The 19,660-nt window shown below is 46.6% G+C and overlaps 1 protein-coding gene across 1 annotated transcript; it reads right to left on the bottom strand.

Annotated features, from left to right (window-relative positions):
• Nucleotides 1–306: 306 nt before the first annotated feature.
• On the bottom strand, nt 307–9,954 carry LOC105057341 (receptor-like serine/threonine-protein kinase ALE2). The gene is made up of 8 exons (XM_010939939.4): nt 9,525–9,954; nt 8,265–8,738; nt 6,894–7,247; nt 4,782–4,997; nt 2,020–2,391; nt 1,666–1,909; nt 1,429–1,576; nt 307–1,013 (listed from the first exon to the last, which is right to left on the bottom strand). The coding sequence occupies exons 1-8, from the start codon at nt 9,565–9,567 to the stop codon at nt 639–641; spliced, it is 2,226 nt and encodes a 741-aa protein (XP_010938241.1). The 5' UTR covers nt 9,568–9,954; the 3' UTR covers nt 307–638.
• Nucleotides 9,955–19,660: the final 9,706 nt, after the last annotated feature.

Below are 19,660 nucleotides of genomic sequence, written 5' to 3'. Positions count from 1 at the left end.
GAAACAAAGAAAGCAACCACTGAAAAATCAAATACAGGTTTTCTCAGGAGAAACTAAGTTTTTCATTGACCCCAGCAATATTACTACATACATATAATCAGAAGCAGTATTTGACAAACAGATGAAAAGATTCTTACACCTTACACTGAGAACAAGGAAATAATGTATGTTTGAGGAACCCAATGCTGTGGCTGTGTTTAATGGATCCAATGATATTCCCTTTTCAATATATATTGGCTCCTAACTCTCATCTTCTTCTGTTGTTATTCTTCTTGAATGGCAGTCAAAATTCAGTCTCATTCAGAATTAAGAACAAAATTTTCTTTATGAACTCGTATTAGTCAACAAATGTATGAGAACAGATGCCCGGAGGCAAAGAGGACATTTGATCAGATACTTTGGAATAAAGAAAGAAAAAAAGAAAAAAGGGTTTCCATGGAGATAAGCGCCACAGCTACCTGGGCGTAAGAAAAATTGAAATATACAAACAACATGTAACCAAACAACCTCCTGCCAATCTCAAGCCATCAATCCAAAAGACCTTGCCTTGTTTGCATAGCAGCACCTGATTCTTGTATTGCCATTTTGGTGATCAAAGTATCCGATGGCCAGAAATATTGCTATTGAACCATGACACTTCACCGGCCTTCATGAAGATCTTCGGAGAAAACTGCTGTTCTGGAGATATTCTCATTGTCAAACAGGCTCAATCCTGAGAAAGGTCCAGATGAGAACATCGAGGAAGTGCCATCAGACTCATAGGTCGTTGAAGACTGCCTGACATTGGGGCGGGCAGATGGAGTTGGCATGGTATCCTGACATTCTATGACACGTTGCACCATTTTAAGGGACTGAACCACTTCACCCATTGTGGGTCTCTGGCTCGCCTCAGGTGCAACACAGGCTGCTGCAATTGTGCAAACTCGCACAAAGTCATCCTTTGGATAGTTACCTGCAAGTCTTGGATCTGCAAGCTCTTCTAATCTATCCTTGTCTCGAAGAATTGGCCGAGCCTGCAGGTTACAGGACGAGCAAAGGAATTATCACCACCAGTCAAACTAAATAAGCCAAATGAAATAACACAACCAAGTATTGGCAGGTAATACAAGATGATTGCAACAAACAAAATTTATGTGAAAATGTTTATCGAAAAAAAAAATCACCAGGAAACATCCATTCAGCTATCAGCAAATGAACAACTGCGTGCATATGAGGGCTTTCTTTTTGCTTTTAACAGATATGTGTCCTCCCAAGTGCTCACGTGTCATTTCATTCAAGTGTATGCCTTGATGTCCGAGAGTGCCACTCTGAGTTTGTTTATGTGCAAATAAAAGCATATAATTCTGATCTTATAAATGATCACGAAAGTTTATGGATGCAATGCTGAGAGAGAGAGAGAGAGAGAGAATGAGGAAAAATAGATCTCACCCAAGTTACAAGGTTTTCCTGGCCGGATGGTTGCAACATATCTACAGGCTTTCTTCCTGTCAGCAGTTCAAGTAGAACCACTCCATAACTGTATACATCACTCTTTACTAAAAGATGTCCAGTCATGGCATATTCAGGTGCCACATACCTGAAAATGGACTACCTTAAGTTTGACAACAATAGTAATAAGGTACAAGAAAAAAAACCAATTCAAAAGAAAGGAAACAGACAACTCACCCAAATGTTCCCATCACACGAGTTGAAAGATAATTTGCCCGACCTTCAGGTGCTTGTTTGGCCAGACCAAAATCAGAGACCTTGGCATGAAAATTATGCTCTAGCAATATATTTGATGCTTTGAAATCCCTGTGGATCACACGGGGTTGGGAGTCCTCATGAAGGTAGGCTAACCCTCTAGCAGCATCAAGAGCAATCTTCATTCTCGTGTCCCAATCCAAGGGGCAGTTAGCTCCCAAGGGACCTGAAGAGAGTATAATTAATGTCAGCATCATCTTAGGCTTTCACCCCAATGAAAAGGTCAAATGGAAACTTGCAACCAAAAAGAACCTTCAGAGTTGGCCAAAGTAATACCATGAAGCCAAGATTCTAAGCTTCCATTTGGGACAAGTTCATAACAGAGAAGGTTCTGCGATGAGTCACGGCTGCTGTAGTAACCAACTAGTTTTACAAGATTTCGGTGATGCAGCCTGCTCAGCATCTCAACTTCAACCAAGAATTCTTTATCTCCCTGGTGTCCTCCACTGCTAAGCTTTTTAATGGCAACAGCGGTACCATCACTTAAAACACCCTTGAAGACACGGCCAAACCCACCTTCTCCAAGAACACTTGCAGCCTCAAAGTTATTTGTTGCTTCTTTGAGCTCTTCGTAAGCCAGGAACCGTACACTGGTTGGATGACAAAACGACCCTTCTAAAGAAACAGCATCTGCAGTTCTCGGCTTTGCTGCATAAATATGATGCAGAAAGCATTAAACAGTGGATAATAATCATGTATGTCATAGCATTAGAGATGAGAACCTAGTTTCAGTCCAGATTCTCTAGTAATTCTAGGAGGGTTGTAGGGAATCTTATTAAAACCATGGTGGTTGGATGCTAAAAATGAATGGCTATCATTGACCCTTTTCCCATATGACTGCATCCATCTCTTTGTTAATCAATGACAGAAATTAAACCAATACATCAGCATGGGGTGTGGGATCATTTTGAACTGATCATAACTGCTGAAAGCAAAGATTATGAAACTCCATATCTTGCATGGCGGCATCCACTGTCATTTCATTAGCTTTTAACATGTCGCTTCTTTCCTATGGCTCCTTAAAAGTCTTTTGCTCCATCCTTTTAAGCTACCCTGGGCTCTTCTGTCATCCACTGAAGTGAATAAGTTTGTTTTTATTTTCTCTCTTGAATAGTTTCATTAATTATTTTAGTTCTTTGGTGGGAAAGAACACCCTTCACAATAAGTGTTTTTCTCTCAAAATGAAACAAGAACACCATTAGGTGAGCTGGTTTGACAGTAGCCTCCTATAGCGGGCTCATGTGTTTGTTTCTCGTAAGGTGGGTCCAAAGAATATCCAAAGACCTTTACATTGCAGGAAAGACCTTTACATTGCAGGTGGCAAGATGGGGACAATTGGTGCAATAAAGGGGTGTTTCAAAATCATGATTGGATGTGGATGCAGCATAATGGGTTACAACCATGGGTTAGTTGAGGCTTATGGGGTGCTCATCTAGAAAATACACAGACATGGACATGCGCATGCGCACACAAATAGAGAGAGAGGGGGGGAAGAGAGAGAGAGTGTACTTCATACGATTTCGAGACCTATGTTCTCAAACATTTTACTATTATGTGATTAATGAGTAATAATGTGAAATGACAAAAATGAAGTCGTAAGGAGCTTTTGAACTGTTTTGTGTGTCTAATAATTCTAGTAATTAAGAAGGCCCCAAATTAAGAATTGTGAAAATAACAATGTTCAGGTGTATGTGGCACCATGCTAGATATTATTATAAATATTTATAATCAACAAAGCTTATGAGTTGCAATGTTATATGATATAGTGATGGATAGCTAACTACATGGCATGGGCGTATGTAGAAAAGATCACATGAGACTCAAATAAGAGCTAAGTTTTATTTTGGGCGGTAAAAGAAGATGGAAGAAAGATCAAAAAAGTTGGGGGAGAAAGGAAGTTGTGACAGAAGATATGTCAAAGCTTACCTAAACAAGGAAGCAACCCTTGATAGAGAAATGGACCACAGATTCATCTTCAGTGGCCATAATGATCAAGAGTAGGCACAATATGCACACCGTATCATACTTGAAAAGAAGCATGGCATTGTCAAAATCTAGCCAAGGCATACATAGATATATGAAGGAAGCATGACAGTTTTTCATCTATCATTTGGTTCTTGATGGGACGTAGATATGTTTTGAACACTTGATCCAGAGTTTTGATACTTTAATATGGCAGCACAGGATAAGTGAAGTTTCATATGTTGTTTATGATGAATACAATCTAACTGATGCATTGCGTTATGTAACAAGTTCTAACCAAAAACTAACATAAATATGCTTAACAACAATGAGCCCAAATTACAAAGTGAAATTTACCATTTAACCCAGTTCATTAATTCTTTTTGCAATAAACTTTTCACATGAAATGTATAATATGTTAAGAGAAAAGATAACCCATCAACATAAATTCCATGTAACAGCATTTTAACTCGTATAATAATGTATTTCAATAATACACTATGATACAAGCTGATACAGACCAATACTTACACCGAGGCATTACATACCCATGTACCATGTAAGTGTCCTTTCAACATGCTCAACGTGGTACATACTCTGTGGCAAGGTGTGATAATGTATCAGCAAGTTTAATTATACATCTGTTTGTTTGTGGACAAACACGCAAGTTTTTTCTTTAGCCTTTTTGGCGCAATTTCCTGGTCATTCACCATTCAAACTTTCAAAGATTGTAATCCTAGTTTGCTGATCTTGCTATAATCCTTTTTTCCCTTTACTTACCCAAAGTAATGTCTCATAAATGTTGAGTTCTAAAACATTATGGGGAATGCACAAGGATAGATAGAATACATCCTTTCCTTTAATTGATGCCTTCTTACAGCATCAGTGCTTACATAAAGCCTGAATTAAATTCTATGAGTTATAGGTTTATGCAAGAAGTGGAAATACCAACAGGTAATACCATAATAGAGATAAATGTCAACTAATAACTGGAACTTGAAATACATAATTAATCTGCTTTAAACAGCACAATTGTAACCTGCTTTAAACAGCAAAACAAAAACTTAAATGCGTACGTGTTTCATTAACCGGTATCCTTTTCCTCCCTTTGCCAGACATGCATGAACAGATTATAAGCACCATTATGAAAGCAATGATTACAACACCAACGCATATGCCAACAATAATAAGTAGACTTGAATGGTTTTTGTCTCCACCACCATCACTACTTGGCATAGGCAAATGGGGCATTGCAGGTGGTGAAACTGTAGGTGACATAATTGGTGCTGAAGCTGGAAAACACAACAAGTGATAGGAATCAACCATCTTAGTAGAAAGTTGGTTATTATTAATAGTCCTAATAATAGCAAACACAGTAATATACAGGACTGAGTAACTATGAAACAGTCAATCGTAAACATTCAGTAGGAAAGAACGGGCAGTATGGAATGGAGATAAGCATACCAAACATACACCAAGGTAATAAAGACACATTTGAGTTAGTCTGGTCATGCCCAATGTTATCTAACGACCATATGTTGGAGTGTTACCTCAATAATTTTTTTCCAAAGAACCAAACTAATTATAATCTACAACATAGAAGATTAGAAGCAGCTAGAACCCTAAAATAACCTTAGTTGGTTTTGTAATACTAAGCTTAAGAACTAATCTCTATTTACGATGCAGGGGCTTAAAAGCAGACAGAACCCTAAAATACCGTTAGTTAAGTTGGTTTTGCAATGTACTGAGCTAATCTAGCACATAAACTTACTTAAACCACATATATCATGCATTAAAATATGTTTTTTTTTTTTTTTTAAAAAAAATGCATCAAGCTTGTTTTTAACCACTGAAGAGAGTAAGTGTACCCAAGACCTTCCAACTTCTACCTCTTTCAAAGTAGAAATAACATAGATATCTGAAGAATGAGCAGCTTGACCTCATGTCTCTACATGCAAAAACAGGATTTTTGTTAATCTAATATTGTTTTCTTACATACGTTCAAAAGCATATAAGGTGAACCAAATTATGGGTTATCTGACAAGGTTGAATACAAGGTTCACTTACCAATACCTTAGCAGTTCCATATGTGTCTGCACGGTAGGGTATGGTACAGTTCCCGTACTGAGACACCCTTTTCGCATGCTCAGCTAACGTACCTCTCGATTGGGTGGTACACATTGGTATAATACAGAACCAGGCAGCACCTATTGGTTCTGCCTAGTACAAGCCAGTTTGGTCCCTGCAGTGTACTGACCTCAATTACGAGTACGGTATGGTATGCCTGGTACAGACTGCATGAGTCGATATAGCACACCATTTGGATATTCAAAAGAGTACCTCCAAATATACTGGATACCAAAATACATGGAAAAACAATGGATTTGGGTGATCTGAGCTTAAATCATTAAATATCATTTGTGCATTCCAATGGTTTGGCTGCTTCAATGTGTTGATGGTTCATAAACTTAATTTTTGACTTTTGAGTTGGCTTCATTTATTGATAGCTTGATATCGTTAGGAAAATGTTCGAGCAAAAAAAAAAAAAAAAAAAAAAAAAAGAGAGAGAGATTTTTTCTCTTATATATAATAGCAGGAACATGATAATAACACCATAAGAATATCATGAGAAGAGATGGAAGGATCATACCCTTCATAAATTGATAATGGATTGATATTTGGATATTATTGTTTAAACATGGATGGCATCAATGCCTGCAGGATATGTTTGTCTCCTTATATTGGTGAGATTCCAGTAGAATTGGCTTGTATTAAGAATATATCTTATAGCAGGGTTCATAGGGTTAACTATGTTCAAAACTCTCCTTTTCTGATGATTTTCTTTTTCACTCAATAACTTTCTGTTTACTTTGTATTTGTCATATACTTATTTTCACAAAATATATCGGTTTATGGCTGTAGCACAACCATGAGATGAGATGTAAAAAAATTAGTCGAAAATATATATAAAGTTGCATATTTTGTTTTTGCTGTAATATATATGTGTGAGAGAGAGAGCAATGATAGGCATGCAGCAAAAAATGATGTCAAAAGGTGCAGTTAATCATCCAGATTCTGGAGTAAGTTGATATCCAGATGCAAGGAATAACCATGAGTTTGAATTTCCAAAACAACTCATATCATGAATTAAAGACTTTTCAATGCAATGATATGAAGTGAATGATTACCAGGAGTAACTGGCTTGAACCAAGTGAAATTAAGAAGCCTGTAGTTTCCAATATGAACCCTATGCAAGGCAAGTGAAGAATTCATTGCATCAACTTTATCCTTCGAGAAACTTATCCCAGTCTGTGGGGCTATGTTCATTGTGATATTTAGCCCCGACGCACCAACAACATAGATGTTAATGATATCAAATTGAGTAACTTGCAAATTGAGCTGAGAAGCCAGTTCTTGAAGAAATTCATTGATCCAGTTTGAATTCAGAGAACCGTTCAGAAGAAACAACTCAACTTTCACAGGGTACACACAGTGACAATCTTGAGCACCTCGCCTCTGCACCGTGTCTGGCTCACAACATCCTGCTCCAACACAAAGACCATTATAAATGCTAAAAGTTGAGGTAAACAAACCAAAAGCTAAAAGATCCGCATTTGAACCACATTACATGTAGATGAGAAGTAACCATGATGATTCAACAAGATTCCGTAGTTAAATATCTGATTCATACCAAAACTTATCCAATCAGCCAGCCAGTGACCAGGAAACCTCCCCAAAGCCAGATATGTATTTCAGAAGGGGGGAAAAACACAATTCATAATTTCATACCAACAAGGAGTAATGCTATTAAGCACAAAATTTGTTTCAAATATCACAATATCACTGAAAAATTTAATCAACCAATAACTAATATAAACTTTCATTGGAAGTGGATTCCCTGCTTATTTTTTTTCAAAGAACTGGAAGAGAGAGAGAGAGAGAGAGAGAGAGAGAGATGAAAAACAAATGTATGACAGGCTTGGTGAATCCAAAGTTCATTCTTTCAGAAACATGAAAATATGGATATACCGAATCCTTATATAGTCCTTGCATTTTTATGTAAAGTAAATATGTTTAATGGCTTGTCTATTTGTGTTTGTTATATGTGTCATATCCACTTATATGTTCATTATATGTATCATATCCAGTTATGTGTTCGTTATATGTTTCATAATCTAGCAATTTTTATCGCAGTGATATTTAACTTATTGTTTCATTTCTGCATTTGTTATATGTTTCATATCCTAGTCACTAATTTCAGTTCCCTATAATCAACCATTCCCATTGATAAGATGCTTAAGTCATTGATATACTTAGACCTACAGTTATACATATGGCTAACAACAGAGAGCATTGTAGTATTAGTGCAAGAATTTAAAAAAAGAAATACAATGGCATCAGGAGTTCATTCATCCTGTAGTCTTAAAGGTTTGAATGCTTAAACATCAATGTCATCTATCTCAGTAATTGAAGAAATAGTATTCAGCAGGAATGGAAATCGCGAAAGCTTTCAACATAGAATGTTAGAATAATTCAACACATTGTGATTTCAACTTTACCAGGGCGAGAAGATGGAGGTTCTGCCAAACCAGAAGGAACTGAGCTAGAATTGGAATCTACAGGAGCAGAATCCTCAGCAGGGGAAGGTACAAGGGTTGATGTGAGCACAGGATGGTTGTTGCGCTGCATTGAAGGATCTGATAGTTGTGATGAATTCAATGAGGGGTGACCCTTAGTTGTTAATGAGCCATAACCTGGAGGGGCCAGCACTGGTGAAGGCGCAATTTGCGATGAAGAAAGCTTCCTGTGTCTTCTATCAATCAGAGGAACACTCGCTGGCAAAGGGAGTTCGAACTTGGCAGAGGCAATCCTAGAATGGACTGGATTCCATCCACCTAAAGGGGAAGCAGCTGGAGCGACCACTGTTGCTTCGTGTTTATGGCTGCTTAGTTTTGCCTCAGCAATGAGTTCCAAATACAATACAATCAGCAAGTAATTCAGCACCAAAATTCTTGAGAAACTCTTGAGCAATCCTGCAAGTTCAAAATTAAGGACAATTAACAGCAATCGGTATAATGAGAATACCGAAAAAGCAAATCTCTCAATCAGAATTCTGTTTCTTTTTCTTATTGTGTAATACGAAGCCACGTTGCGCAGAATGAATCAGTTGAAGGAAAAGCAAATCTCTCTCCAGCCTTAATAACTGGAAGCAGAGTGAAGTTTCACCTTTCTTTACTCAAAAACCGAAAGGACAAGAAAACGTCAATGGCCTACTTAAGTATAAATCACAAAATGTTTATAATATTTTTCATAACCAAACGGGAGATGTCGCAATGGGGCTTCAAACCGCTTGTATTAAGTTGTGCCATGAAGAGTGACATTGACAACTTTTGGATATTTGAATAAGCTCCTGGGAATTTCCATATCCTATTAGTTCAGATAAAACACAGAGAGATGGAATTGCAAGACACACTCCCAATCAACAAGAACAGAGCTCACGCAGGGATTGGATGTCCACAAAATTTGCTCTTTTTTGTTTTTTTTTTTTTGATCTCTCAAAGCAAAACCAAATCCCTCGGCAAGAAACACACGCTAAATCAACAAACCCTAGATCAAAAGGCTGGATTAATTCATCAAGAAAGAGGAACAAAGAGGTGTGCTACCACCAATGCTTCACATTCGCATATTTGCTTACATGAGCACTCGTAAAAACAATTATTTGGTTCTACAAACACTAAAACAAAATAAAAAATGATCAATAAAACCGTCGAGATCAAATCAAACCGAGAAAATTCCCACGGCAGAAGCTGGAACAGTACCTCTACAGTGACAAATCCTCAACGCATCCCCGAAACTCCTCATCCTCGATCCCGTCCCAATACGAACGACACGGATCTACCAAGCCTCGCGAGATCAATCCGGCGATAGGTGGGGAGGGCATGGAGTGTCGGTGGAGCTATGGGGAAGGCTAGGAGCGGGGGCCGGCGGTGTCGGCAAGCGGGGACGAATCGAGAGGGGGCGAAATCGCGCGAAGTGGAGCTCGAAATACTGGATTCGGCGACGCGAAACGCGATGATCGGAGAGCAACCGGAGATCTCCCGTCCATGCGAGCGAAGTTGGAAGCGCAATTCGTTAGGGTTTTGGAGCTTTTGGCTTCGAGCCCCGTCCGCTTTTGCGCCTGCGCCCTTTTTTTTTTTCCAACTTTTTTTTTTTTCTTCGTCTTTTTTTTTTTTTCTTTTTCTTGATTTTGGTCGGAATCAAGACCAAGCAGCAGAAAGTAGCGGATGATGGGATTAAAAGACCGGTTTCAAGCGTTAGTTTGGGCAGTTGATAGATACACTCTATTCTTTGTAAAATGCACCCTCCTCATTTCTTTCTCTTTGTAGCATATTAAAGTGAAAAAATTGACACATTTCTAGTGTATCTTTATTAGAGTTCCAAAAAAAAGGGTTGAGTTTGACACCAACCCACCTTAATCTTTATTGTTCTCCATTAATTAATATCTAGTGTGATTAATGATCATGACCAACGTCTTTGCTTGGTATTGCAATTTGCTAGTGGAAAGTTATGCAGAAAATATATCCCTTTCAAAGCTAATAATTTGCATATTGACTGCATTTAGATATGGGATTGAGATGAGCAAATGTCTACTAACTCAACTATTCAACCTCCTTGTAGTCAAACAATTATTTGAGCATATAGAATACGCCACTTTTTTAGAATGCATATGGATATTAAAAAAAAAAAAAAAAAGCATGTGGTAAGTATTTTACTTTTTCTCCATCTAATCAATTATTTCTGATTAATTTAAAAATAAATTATTCCAAAAACAAAAGTAAAATTTCTTTTTTTAATGAATCCTGCATGTAAATTTAATAGCTATCCGTGGCCAAAGAATATACGGAATCTATCAATAAATTAACTAGGACATGTAAAGACATCTAAAGTTGCCGACTTTGGAAGAATAGGTTGCAATAAAACCATATTCTTTCCATGATTAACGGGTCAACATGTGTTTGGTCTTCTTTTTTTTTTTTAATGAGAAAAAAAGTATCTGATCCTTAGCCTTTGAAAAAAACAGAATGATTCATTTATAATAATTATTATATGATCATCAATTTAAAAATATTTTATAAATTATAAGTAGTGAATGCATCCAAGCCTTTTAAACATTTAAATTCTAAAACATCTGCCAAGAATACCCAGCCGACTTGAGTTATATACCTAATTTTGGATCACTCATGGAAAGCATTTGTCAAGCTGACAAGAGAATTTTATGGACACCTAAGTGCCGTATCTTTTAATCCTTCTTCCCATAAACAAAATATTAAAATTGATATTAAAAGACGTGGCCTTCTTTGTTATCGTTCGCATCTCGGATGTTGGAATTTAGAATATCTCCCTCCTTTCTCATACGACATATTATATACGCGGCCCATCCGACAAGAACGTCTCCAAGCATGGCCTACGATCCATTTGCGATACTGCTGCAATATAATAATACCCAGATATTGAGACATGAGTTGACGTGGGATGTCGAAAGAATATTTGGGACTTTGAGTGGAGGCCGCGTGGGCATATCACCTGGTATCTTCGGACGTCTGCACCGTTTACAGGATAAAATATTATTTAGTAACGTGCAAGTATCCACTCAAGATAAGATGAGATCCATCCACGAGGCCTCAACTGCGCATGTTGGAAGGAACCCTCCTTCCATGACACCGTGGGGCCCTTTGCAACCGTGAAATGATCGGAGAAATCTCCAATAAAATGGTTACATAAGGTATTTTAGGGATACCCACCGATCGACCGACCGACTATCGGAGGGCCCGACCGGCTGGCGGCCCGACCGACTAACCAACGGCCCGACGGACGACTCTGACTGGCCGATCGTCGGTCGGACGACAGGCCGACGGACGCCATCAGCGGCTAACTACGGCCATTCCACGGTCCATTCCCGACCGACTAAGCCCGACCGACTAACCAACGGCCCGACGGACGACTCTGACTGGCCGATCGTCGGTCGGACGACAAACCGACGGACGCCATCAGCGGCTAACTACGGCCATTCCACGGTCCATTCCCGACCGACTAAGCCCAGAGGTCTGGTAGCCGACCCACATGAAGCTCGCCGACCGACGGAGGAGTCCGACGCCACTCTGCTGGCCACCGACCTGGGGTCGGCCGACTCCACCAACCACCGTACGGCCGCCAGACGTTGTCAGCTCTGACACGGACATGCGGCACAGTTACCTAGGGGCATTGTCCCGCCCGAGGCCGGGTCAACCCTGGCGATTAGACGGCTACACGGCGACATGACGTTTTCACGGCGGCTCTGACAGTCTACAGTGAGTTGACAGTTCCTCACTTGTCCGCGTCATTAATGACGGCGCCATACCGTGCTCCACTATATATACCGGGGAAGGCAACAGTGCAAGGGGTCGATCCGCCCGTCTCTCCCACATACGCAGGCTCGCTCCTCTCTCTCTCCCTCTCTCTTTCTCAGAGCTCTCTGTCTGCATTTCACTGTTGCCCAGTCACCTCTCTGACTTGACCGTCGGAGGGTCCCCGTCGGAGCCGCCTCCGGTCAGTGCGGACTTCCTTTTGCAGGTGCACGCTTCCCGGCGATCGGGCGACGAGGCGATTGGCCGCAACAGATTGGCGCGCCAGGTAGGGGAGCAGCATGATAAAGACAAGAGCTCAACGATCGAGAGTCACTGGGTCGGCCAGGCGCTCTTCCCGCCGGGAAGAAGCCTCCCCGCCCCCACCGGCGGCGGAGCCTAGCTCTCCGCGCCCTGCAGTGACCACGGAGGCCCAGATTGCGGCCATCGTACGGCAGATGACCGTACTGACCGACGCAGTCAAAAGCCTCCAGCAACAACCGGCGGCCCGACCTATGCCTTCCAGGAGCAGCCGCCGACGGCCGCGCCGACCCCTGTCGCCTCCATGCGAGCGCTCCCAACAGCGCTCCCACGGAGAGGAGGGGCGACCACGGCGCGACGACCGACGGTCCCAGCGGCCCTCTCCTTCCCCGTTGGAACGGACGAGGAAGGAAAAGCGGCCGCGCACACCGTCGGCCTCTCTTTCGGAATCCTCCGGAGGCACCACCCCTGGGGTCTCCCAGCATCGACGAGCGGACGACTACGAGCGACGGTTCGAGGAGATCGACCGCCGACTCGCCCAACTGCAGATGGACGGCCAGAAGTCTTCGAACGACGTCGACTTCCAGACCGCCCAGCCTCTTTCTCGACTGGTCCTCGATGAGCCGATTCCCAGTCGGTTCAAAATGCCGAACGTGGAGCCATACGACGGCTCCACCGACCCAGTCGACCACCTCGAGAGCTATAAAGCTCTCATGACGATTCAAGGGGCAACCGATGCTCTTTTTTGCATCGGCTTCCCCGCCACACTTCGCAAGGCTGCCAGGGCTTGGTACTCCGGTCTTCGATCGGGCAGCATCCATTCCTTCGCGCAGCTCGAGCACTCGTTCGTGGCCCATTTCAGCACCAGCCGAAAGCCGCCGCGAACGTCGGATAGCCTTTTCTCCCTCAAGCAGGGGGAAAACGAGACGCTCCGACACTTCGTGGCGCGATTCAACGCGGCCACGCTCGAGGTCCGGGACCTCAACGAAGACATGGCGGTTTCAGCCATGAAGCGGGGCCTGAGGTCGTCCCGATTTACTTATTCTCTGGACAAGATCCTCCCCCGAACATACGCCGAGCTACTGGAGCGCGCATACAAGTATATGCGCGCGGACGAAGGAGCATCCGACCGACGCTTGGTCGAGCCCAGAGGTCCGAAGGAGAAGCGAAGAAAAGGTCGGGAGCCCGCCGAACCAAGTAGGCCCCCGGCCAATAGTCGGCTTTCTCCACCCCGACAGATCCAAAAATCACCCCGCCGACAGACTCCGAGGCCGGTGCGTCCCAAGTATGACTCCTACACTCCTCTCTCCGCTCCCCGTGCGCAGATCCTGATGGAGATCGAAGGGGAATAATACCTGCGACGGCCTCCGCCTCTGAAGGCAAAGGGCCTCGACCATCGGAAGTACTGCCGGTTCCATCGGAGCCACGGCCACGACACCGAGCGATGCATCCAGTTGAAGGATGAGATCGAAAATCTCATCCGCCGGGGGTATCTCGGCAAATTTTGAAAGGGTCCGCCGACCCGACCGACTGCCGATCGACGCCCCCAGCCAACTGAAGAGGCGCCGACTAACCAACCGACGGCTGGAGTCATCAACATGATCTCCAAGCGGCTGGGATCGGGGACGTCTACAGGGGGGAGCCGACGAAAAAGCCGCGCCCGGACGACGTGATTACCTTCTCAGAAGACGACGTTCGGGGCATCCAGACTCCCCACGACGACGCTGTTGTTGTGTCGGCGACAATAGCCAATTATGATGTAAAACGAATTTTTGTTGATAATGGAAGTTCGATAAATGTTTTGTTTTACTCGACCTTCTCCCGAATGCGACTACCGACTGATCGACTTAGTGGGATCTCCACGCCCTTGATCGGCTTTGCCGGAGACACCGTCACGACAGAAGGAGAAATCACCCTGCCCGTGACGGTCGGTACCGAACCACGGCAAAGCACAGTCTCCCTCATTTTCGCGGTCGTCCAAGTTCCTTCGGCCTACAACGCCATACTCGGGCGACCCGGATTGAACGCCCTCAGGGCGATCGTCTCGACGTACCATCTCCTTGTTCGATTTCCGACCAAAAACGGAGTCGGGGAGATGCGCGGAGATCAACAGCTCGCCCGACGATGCTTCCAAATCTCCGTCCAAAGCGACGAGATAAAGGATCCCCTGACAATCGACAAACTGGATCAACGGGAGGAGGAAGAGCGGGGTTCGCCGGCCGAGCAGCTCGAGGCGATCCCGATAGGAGAAAATCCCGACAGAAAAGTTTGGGTCGGGTCTCAATTGCCCGACACCGAACGCCACCGACTGGCGGAGCTGCTGACGGCCAACGCCGACATATTCGCATGGTCGGCAGCAGATATGTCGGGCATCCCTCCAGAAATAATTACTCACCGACTCAACATCGACCCGACAATGAAGCCGGTGAGGCAGAAGAAAAGGTCCTTCGCCCCAGAAAGGCAGAAGGCCATTGACGAAGAAGTGGACAAGCTGCTCGAAGCAGGCTTCATTCGGGAATCCACGTATCCCGATTGGCTCGCCAATGTCGTCATGGTCAAGAAAGCCAACGGAAAATGGAGGATCTGCATCGACTATACCGACCTCAACCGAGCATGCCCGAAGGATAGCTTTCCACTCCCGAAGATCGACCAGCTGGTGGATGCGACGTCCGGATTTCGACTGCTCAGCTTCATGGACGCATTTGTCGGGTACAATCAGATCCGGATGGCGCCTGAAGACGAGGAGCACACCGCGTTCGTGACCCCCAAGAGCCTCTACTGTTATCGGGTGATGCCCTTTGGATTGAAGAATGCCGGCGCCACCTACCAGCGACTCGTCAATAAGGTCTTCAAAGACCAGATCGGGCGTAACATGGAGGTATACGTGGACGACATGCTAGTAAAGAGCACGCAGATCCCGGACCATGTTCAAGATCTCGAGGAGACCTTCCGCACCCTTCGACGACACCGAATGAAGCTCAACCCGACCAAATGCGCTTTCGGGGTGACCTCAGGGAAGTTCCTCGGATTCCTCGTTTCTCAGAGAGGGATCGAGGCCAACCCTGAGAAGATAAAGGCGATCCTCGACATGCGTCATCCGAACACCAAGAAGGAGGTCCAACAGCTGAACGGAAGAATCGTTGCTCTTAGCCGATTCATTTCCCGATCAGCTGAAAGGTGCCTCCCGTTCTTCAAGACCCTGCGCCAGGCGAACGGTTTCTCTTGGTCGGATGAGTGCGAACAGGCCTTTGAAGACCTGAAAAGGTACTTGGCTTCCCCGCCGCTGCTCGTGAAGCCGCAGGTCGGGGAGACCTTGTATCTCTACTTGGCCACATCTTCTGAGGCGATCAGCTCGGTGCTCGTTCGGGAAAACGAGTGCCGAACCCATCAGCCCATCTACTACACCAGCAAAGTGCTCCACGGCGCCGAAGCCAGATACTCGGAGATGGAAAAGATGGTTTTCGCCCTGACCGTCTCCGCGCAACGGCTCCGACCATACTTCCAGGCCCACGCCATCGTGGTACTCACCAACCAGCCCCTGAGGGCCGTACTGCGCCGACCCGACACATCCGGACGACTCGCCAAGTGGGCGATGAAGCTTAGCGAGTTCGACATTCAGTACCGACCGAGGCCTGCCTTGAAGGCTCAGGTCTTGGCCGACTTCATCGCCGAATGCCCGACGACCGACCGAAGGTCGGGAGCTGAAGGCCCGGGACGAGATTCGGTCTCTGAGCCAGACCCGATCTCCACCTGGGTACTCCACATCGACGGAGCCTCCAACGCTCAGGGAAGCGGGGCCGGGCTCCTGCTCACGAATTCGGAGGGGTGGTCACCGAATACGCCCTCCGGTTCGACTTCAAGGCCTCCAACAATCAAGCCGAATACGAGGCACTCCTCGCGGGCTTGAGGATGGCGAAGGAACTGGGCGTCGACAGCCTCCGGGCATTCTCCGACTCTCAGCTGATCGTGGGGCAGGTCAAGGGCGACTTCGAGGCGCGAGATCCGACCATGATCAAGTATCTTCAGAAGGTAAAGGATCTCGTGGCCCGCCTCGAGCATTTCGAGATCTCCCACATCCCCAGGACGGAGAACGCCCGTGCCGATGCTCTCTCCAGATTGGCAACGTCGGCCTATGATTCTTTGGGTCGGACGTTTGTCGAAAACCTCCAACAGCCGAGCATCGATCGGGTCGAAGAAGTACAGCAGCTAACGTCTGAACCAAGTTGGATGGACCCGATCGTCCGGTACCTGTCCGACGGGACCAGTCCCGAAGATCCCATGGAGGCCAAGCGACTCCGATGGTCGGCGTCGCAATATGTGATCATGGACGGCCGACTCTACAAGAGGTCGTTCTCCCTCCCTCTGCTCAGGTGCTTGGGACCGACCGACGCTGACTACGCTCTCCGAGAGGTTCACGAAGGAATTTGTGGGAATCACTTGGGGGGCAAGTCCTTAGCCTTCAAGGTCTTGCGACAGGGCTACTACTGGCCGACCATGAGGAAGGATGCGGCAGAGTTGGTCCGAAGGTGCGAGCCATGCCAGAAGTATGCCAATATTCAGCACCAACCGGCCAGCCAAATCACTCCCATTGTCGCTCCATGGCCCTTCGCTCAGTGGGGAGTCGATATTCTCGGCCCCTTCCCACCGGCGTCAGGCCAGAGGAAGTTCATCGTTGTCGCCATCGACTACTTCACGAAGTGGGTCGAGGCCGAGCCCTTGGCGCAGATCACCGAACGGAAGATGGAGGACTTCATCCAAAAGTCCATCATCTTCAGGTTCGGATTGCCGCGCACCATCATCACCGACAACGGACGGCAATTCGACAACCAAGACTTCAAGGACTTCTGTGCCAGGTTCCACATCCGTCATCGACTAACTTCAGTCGGGCACCCACAGTCCAACGGTGAGGTTGAGGTGACGAACCGAACCCTGCTCCATGGACTCAAGACCCGACTGAACGAAGCCAAAGGTCTCTGGGTCGACGAGCTGGGCTCCGTCCTATGGGCTTACCGAACGACCCCCCGTGTCCCGACCGGGGAGTCGCCGTTCAGTTTGGCTTACGGGACAGAGGCTATGATCCCGCTCGAGATTGGCCTGCCGTCTTCAAGGGTCGAGCAGTACCACGAGCCGGACAACTCCGAAAGCCGGAGGGCCGACCTAGACCTTCTCCCCGAACTGCGAAATAAGGCTCAAATCCGAATGGCCTCATATCGACAGAGGGTCGCCCGGTACTACAACGCTAAGGTCAGACCAAAGCTCTTCAGGCCTGGCGACCTAGTCTTGAGGAAGGCGGAAGTGTCGAAGCCCTTGGACCAAGGGAAGTTGGCTCCCAACTGGGAAGGACCCTACAAGGTTGCTGACACCTTCGGGCCAAGGGCCTACCGGCTGGAGACCCTTGAGGGGAAGCCCATTCCCCGGACTTGGAACGCCGACAACTTGAAGCTGTATTACCAGTGAATTTTGTGGTTGGAATACAAGTTCAGTTTTAAATTTCGGAGTCCTGATCCTTCGACGTTCAACGATCCATCGGCCCCTTACCAGGACCGATGCACCCACGAAAGTCGATACTCCTTCGACGTTCAACGATCCATCGGCCCCTTACCAGGACCGATGCACCTACGGGAGTCGATACTCCTTCGGCGTTCAACGATCCATCGGCCCCTTACCGGGACCGATGCACCTACGGGAGTCGACAGCCCACGCGATTGTTGTCGCGACTTCCGACCAGGCTGCGGTCGGTCGAGGGATATTCGGCTTACCACCGTTTTCATACAACGCGACCTTAGTCGCACCCACAGCTTCCCGACCGATTGACGGTCGGTCGAACGACATCCGGCTTGCTACCATATGTCGGACGACACAGAACCCGACGCAAGAGCTTGGAGATCCGACTTACTATCGCTCCCCCGACACTGCGCCGGTCGATGTTCGACTGAACGCATCTACGGAAGTCCGACTACCGAACCTTTACCAGGTTCGGTCGGCTCCCGACTTAACAGATGCGCCCGACCGGCGACTTCAACTATTGGAAGCCGACCTAAAGTCGGGACACAAGCTACTTCGGAGCTGTGCAAGTCGGTTAAGTCCTACCGACTTACCCGAGTTGGCGACTTCTCTAAGTTGGTAACTAAGGTTTGACATTACAGCAATAAGAGACATTTCAAACAAAAGACACAAGAAAAGACAATTTCATTCATTGATCGAAGGAAATTACAAAGTCGGGCTGAAGCCCGATTACACGTATTTTCAAAAAGAAACAAAAAGAAGACGGTCGGCTGGACCGATCATTCGTCCTGGTTGATCTCTTCGACCGACGGAGGATCGGGAAGGATCGGCGTCTCGACCGTGAGCGGCGCTGGGTCAACGGCAGAAGGATGTCCTTCAGTCGGCAAGGGACCTTCGGTCGGCTCCTGCTCCGGGACGGCTTCCTCCGCTGGGATGACGCCTCCCGATAGCTGGTCGGCCTCCTCTTCGGCTCCCTCCTCTTCGGCGAGTAGTGGGACGACTCGGCTGACGTCCACCTCCGGGTACAAGGCATGGACGGCATCCCGACCGTCCTCGAACCCGACCCGGTAGGAGGCGAAGCCCGACTCGAGCATCTCCTCCTTGTACCGGTCGGAGGCCCGGAAGTCCTCAACCGCACGATCGGCCGACTCCCTCGCCGACCGTGCCTCGTCCTCAGTGTGGGCCAGCTCCTCCCTCGCCAACTCCGCCTCGGCCCTAGCAATTTCGGCGTCGATCTGGGCGATGGACAACTCCTCTTCGGCTTCCGCGAGCTTCCCCAGGCTGACCCGAAGTTGCTCGCGTTCCCCTTGGAGTTCGGAGGTGGCACCGTTCCGTTCGCGTCGAAGACGACGTACGGCCCGACCTTTGTGCTTGGCCTCCTTCTTGGTCGACTTCAGTTCGGCCATAAGCCGGGAGACCTCGTCCGTCAACTTGGCCTCCCGGTCGGCCGACTCCTGCAGTTGGTCGACCAGCCTCGCTCTTTCGGCCTCGGCCGCCGTCGACCTTTCTTTAAAGGCTGCCCGAACGTCGCCGAACCTTCGGTATCCGGCCTCCAACTCGGACATGGTGAAGATCAGCTGCCGACGGAAAAAAGCTTCGTCAGAATTATGTGTCAAGCAAAAATTCTTCTAAGGAAAAAGGTGACGCGAAGCTTACCTCCACCATTGTCGGGTAGAACCGCGACAGCATCTCGGTCACCTGCCGAGACCGCAACGACTGCACGTCGGTAGGGAGGAGGATCCCCTGGCACAACCTCCTCGCAAGGTTGTGGTCGGCCAAGGCCGATGCACCCTCAGGGTAGTATGCGC

This window comes from Elaeis guineensis, chromosome 14 (genome assembly GCF_000442705.2).
Source record: "Elaeis guineensis isolate ETL-2024a chromosome 14, EG11, whole genome shotgun sequence".
NCBI classification, from domain to species: domain Eukaryota; kingdom Viridiplantae; phylum Streptophyta; class Magnoliopsida; order Arecales; family Arecaceae; genus Elaeis; species Elaeis guineensis.
Note: the sequence above shows the minus strand (reverse complement) of the source record. Positions and strands in the feature narration are given on the sequence as shown.

Bases quoted from the DNA above. Each gene is read 5' to 3' on its own strand.
- LOC105057341 (XM_010939939.4), bottom strand. From the start codon at position 9,567: ATGAGGAGTTTCGGGGATGCGTTGAGGATTTGTCACTGTAGAG. The intron at 7,248-8,264 runs GTAAAGTTGAAA...GTGTTGGAGCAG, and splicing joins ACCTCCATCTTCTCGCCCTG to GATGTTGTGAGCCAGACACG. The intron at 2,392-4,781 runs GTACGCATTTAA...ATATTTATGCAG, and splicing joins GATACCGGTTAATGAAACAC to CAAAGCCGAGAACTGCAGAT.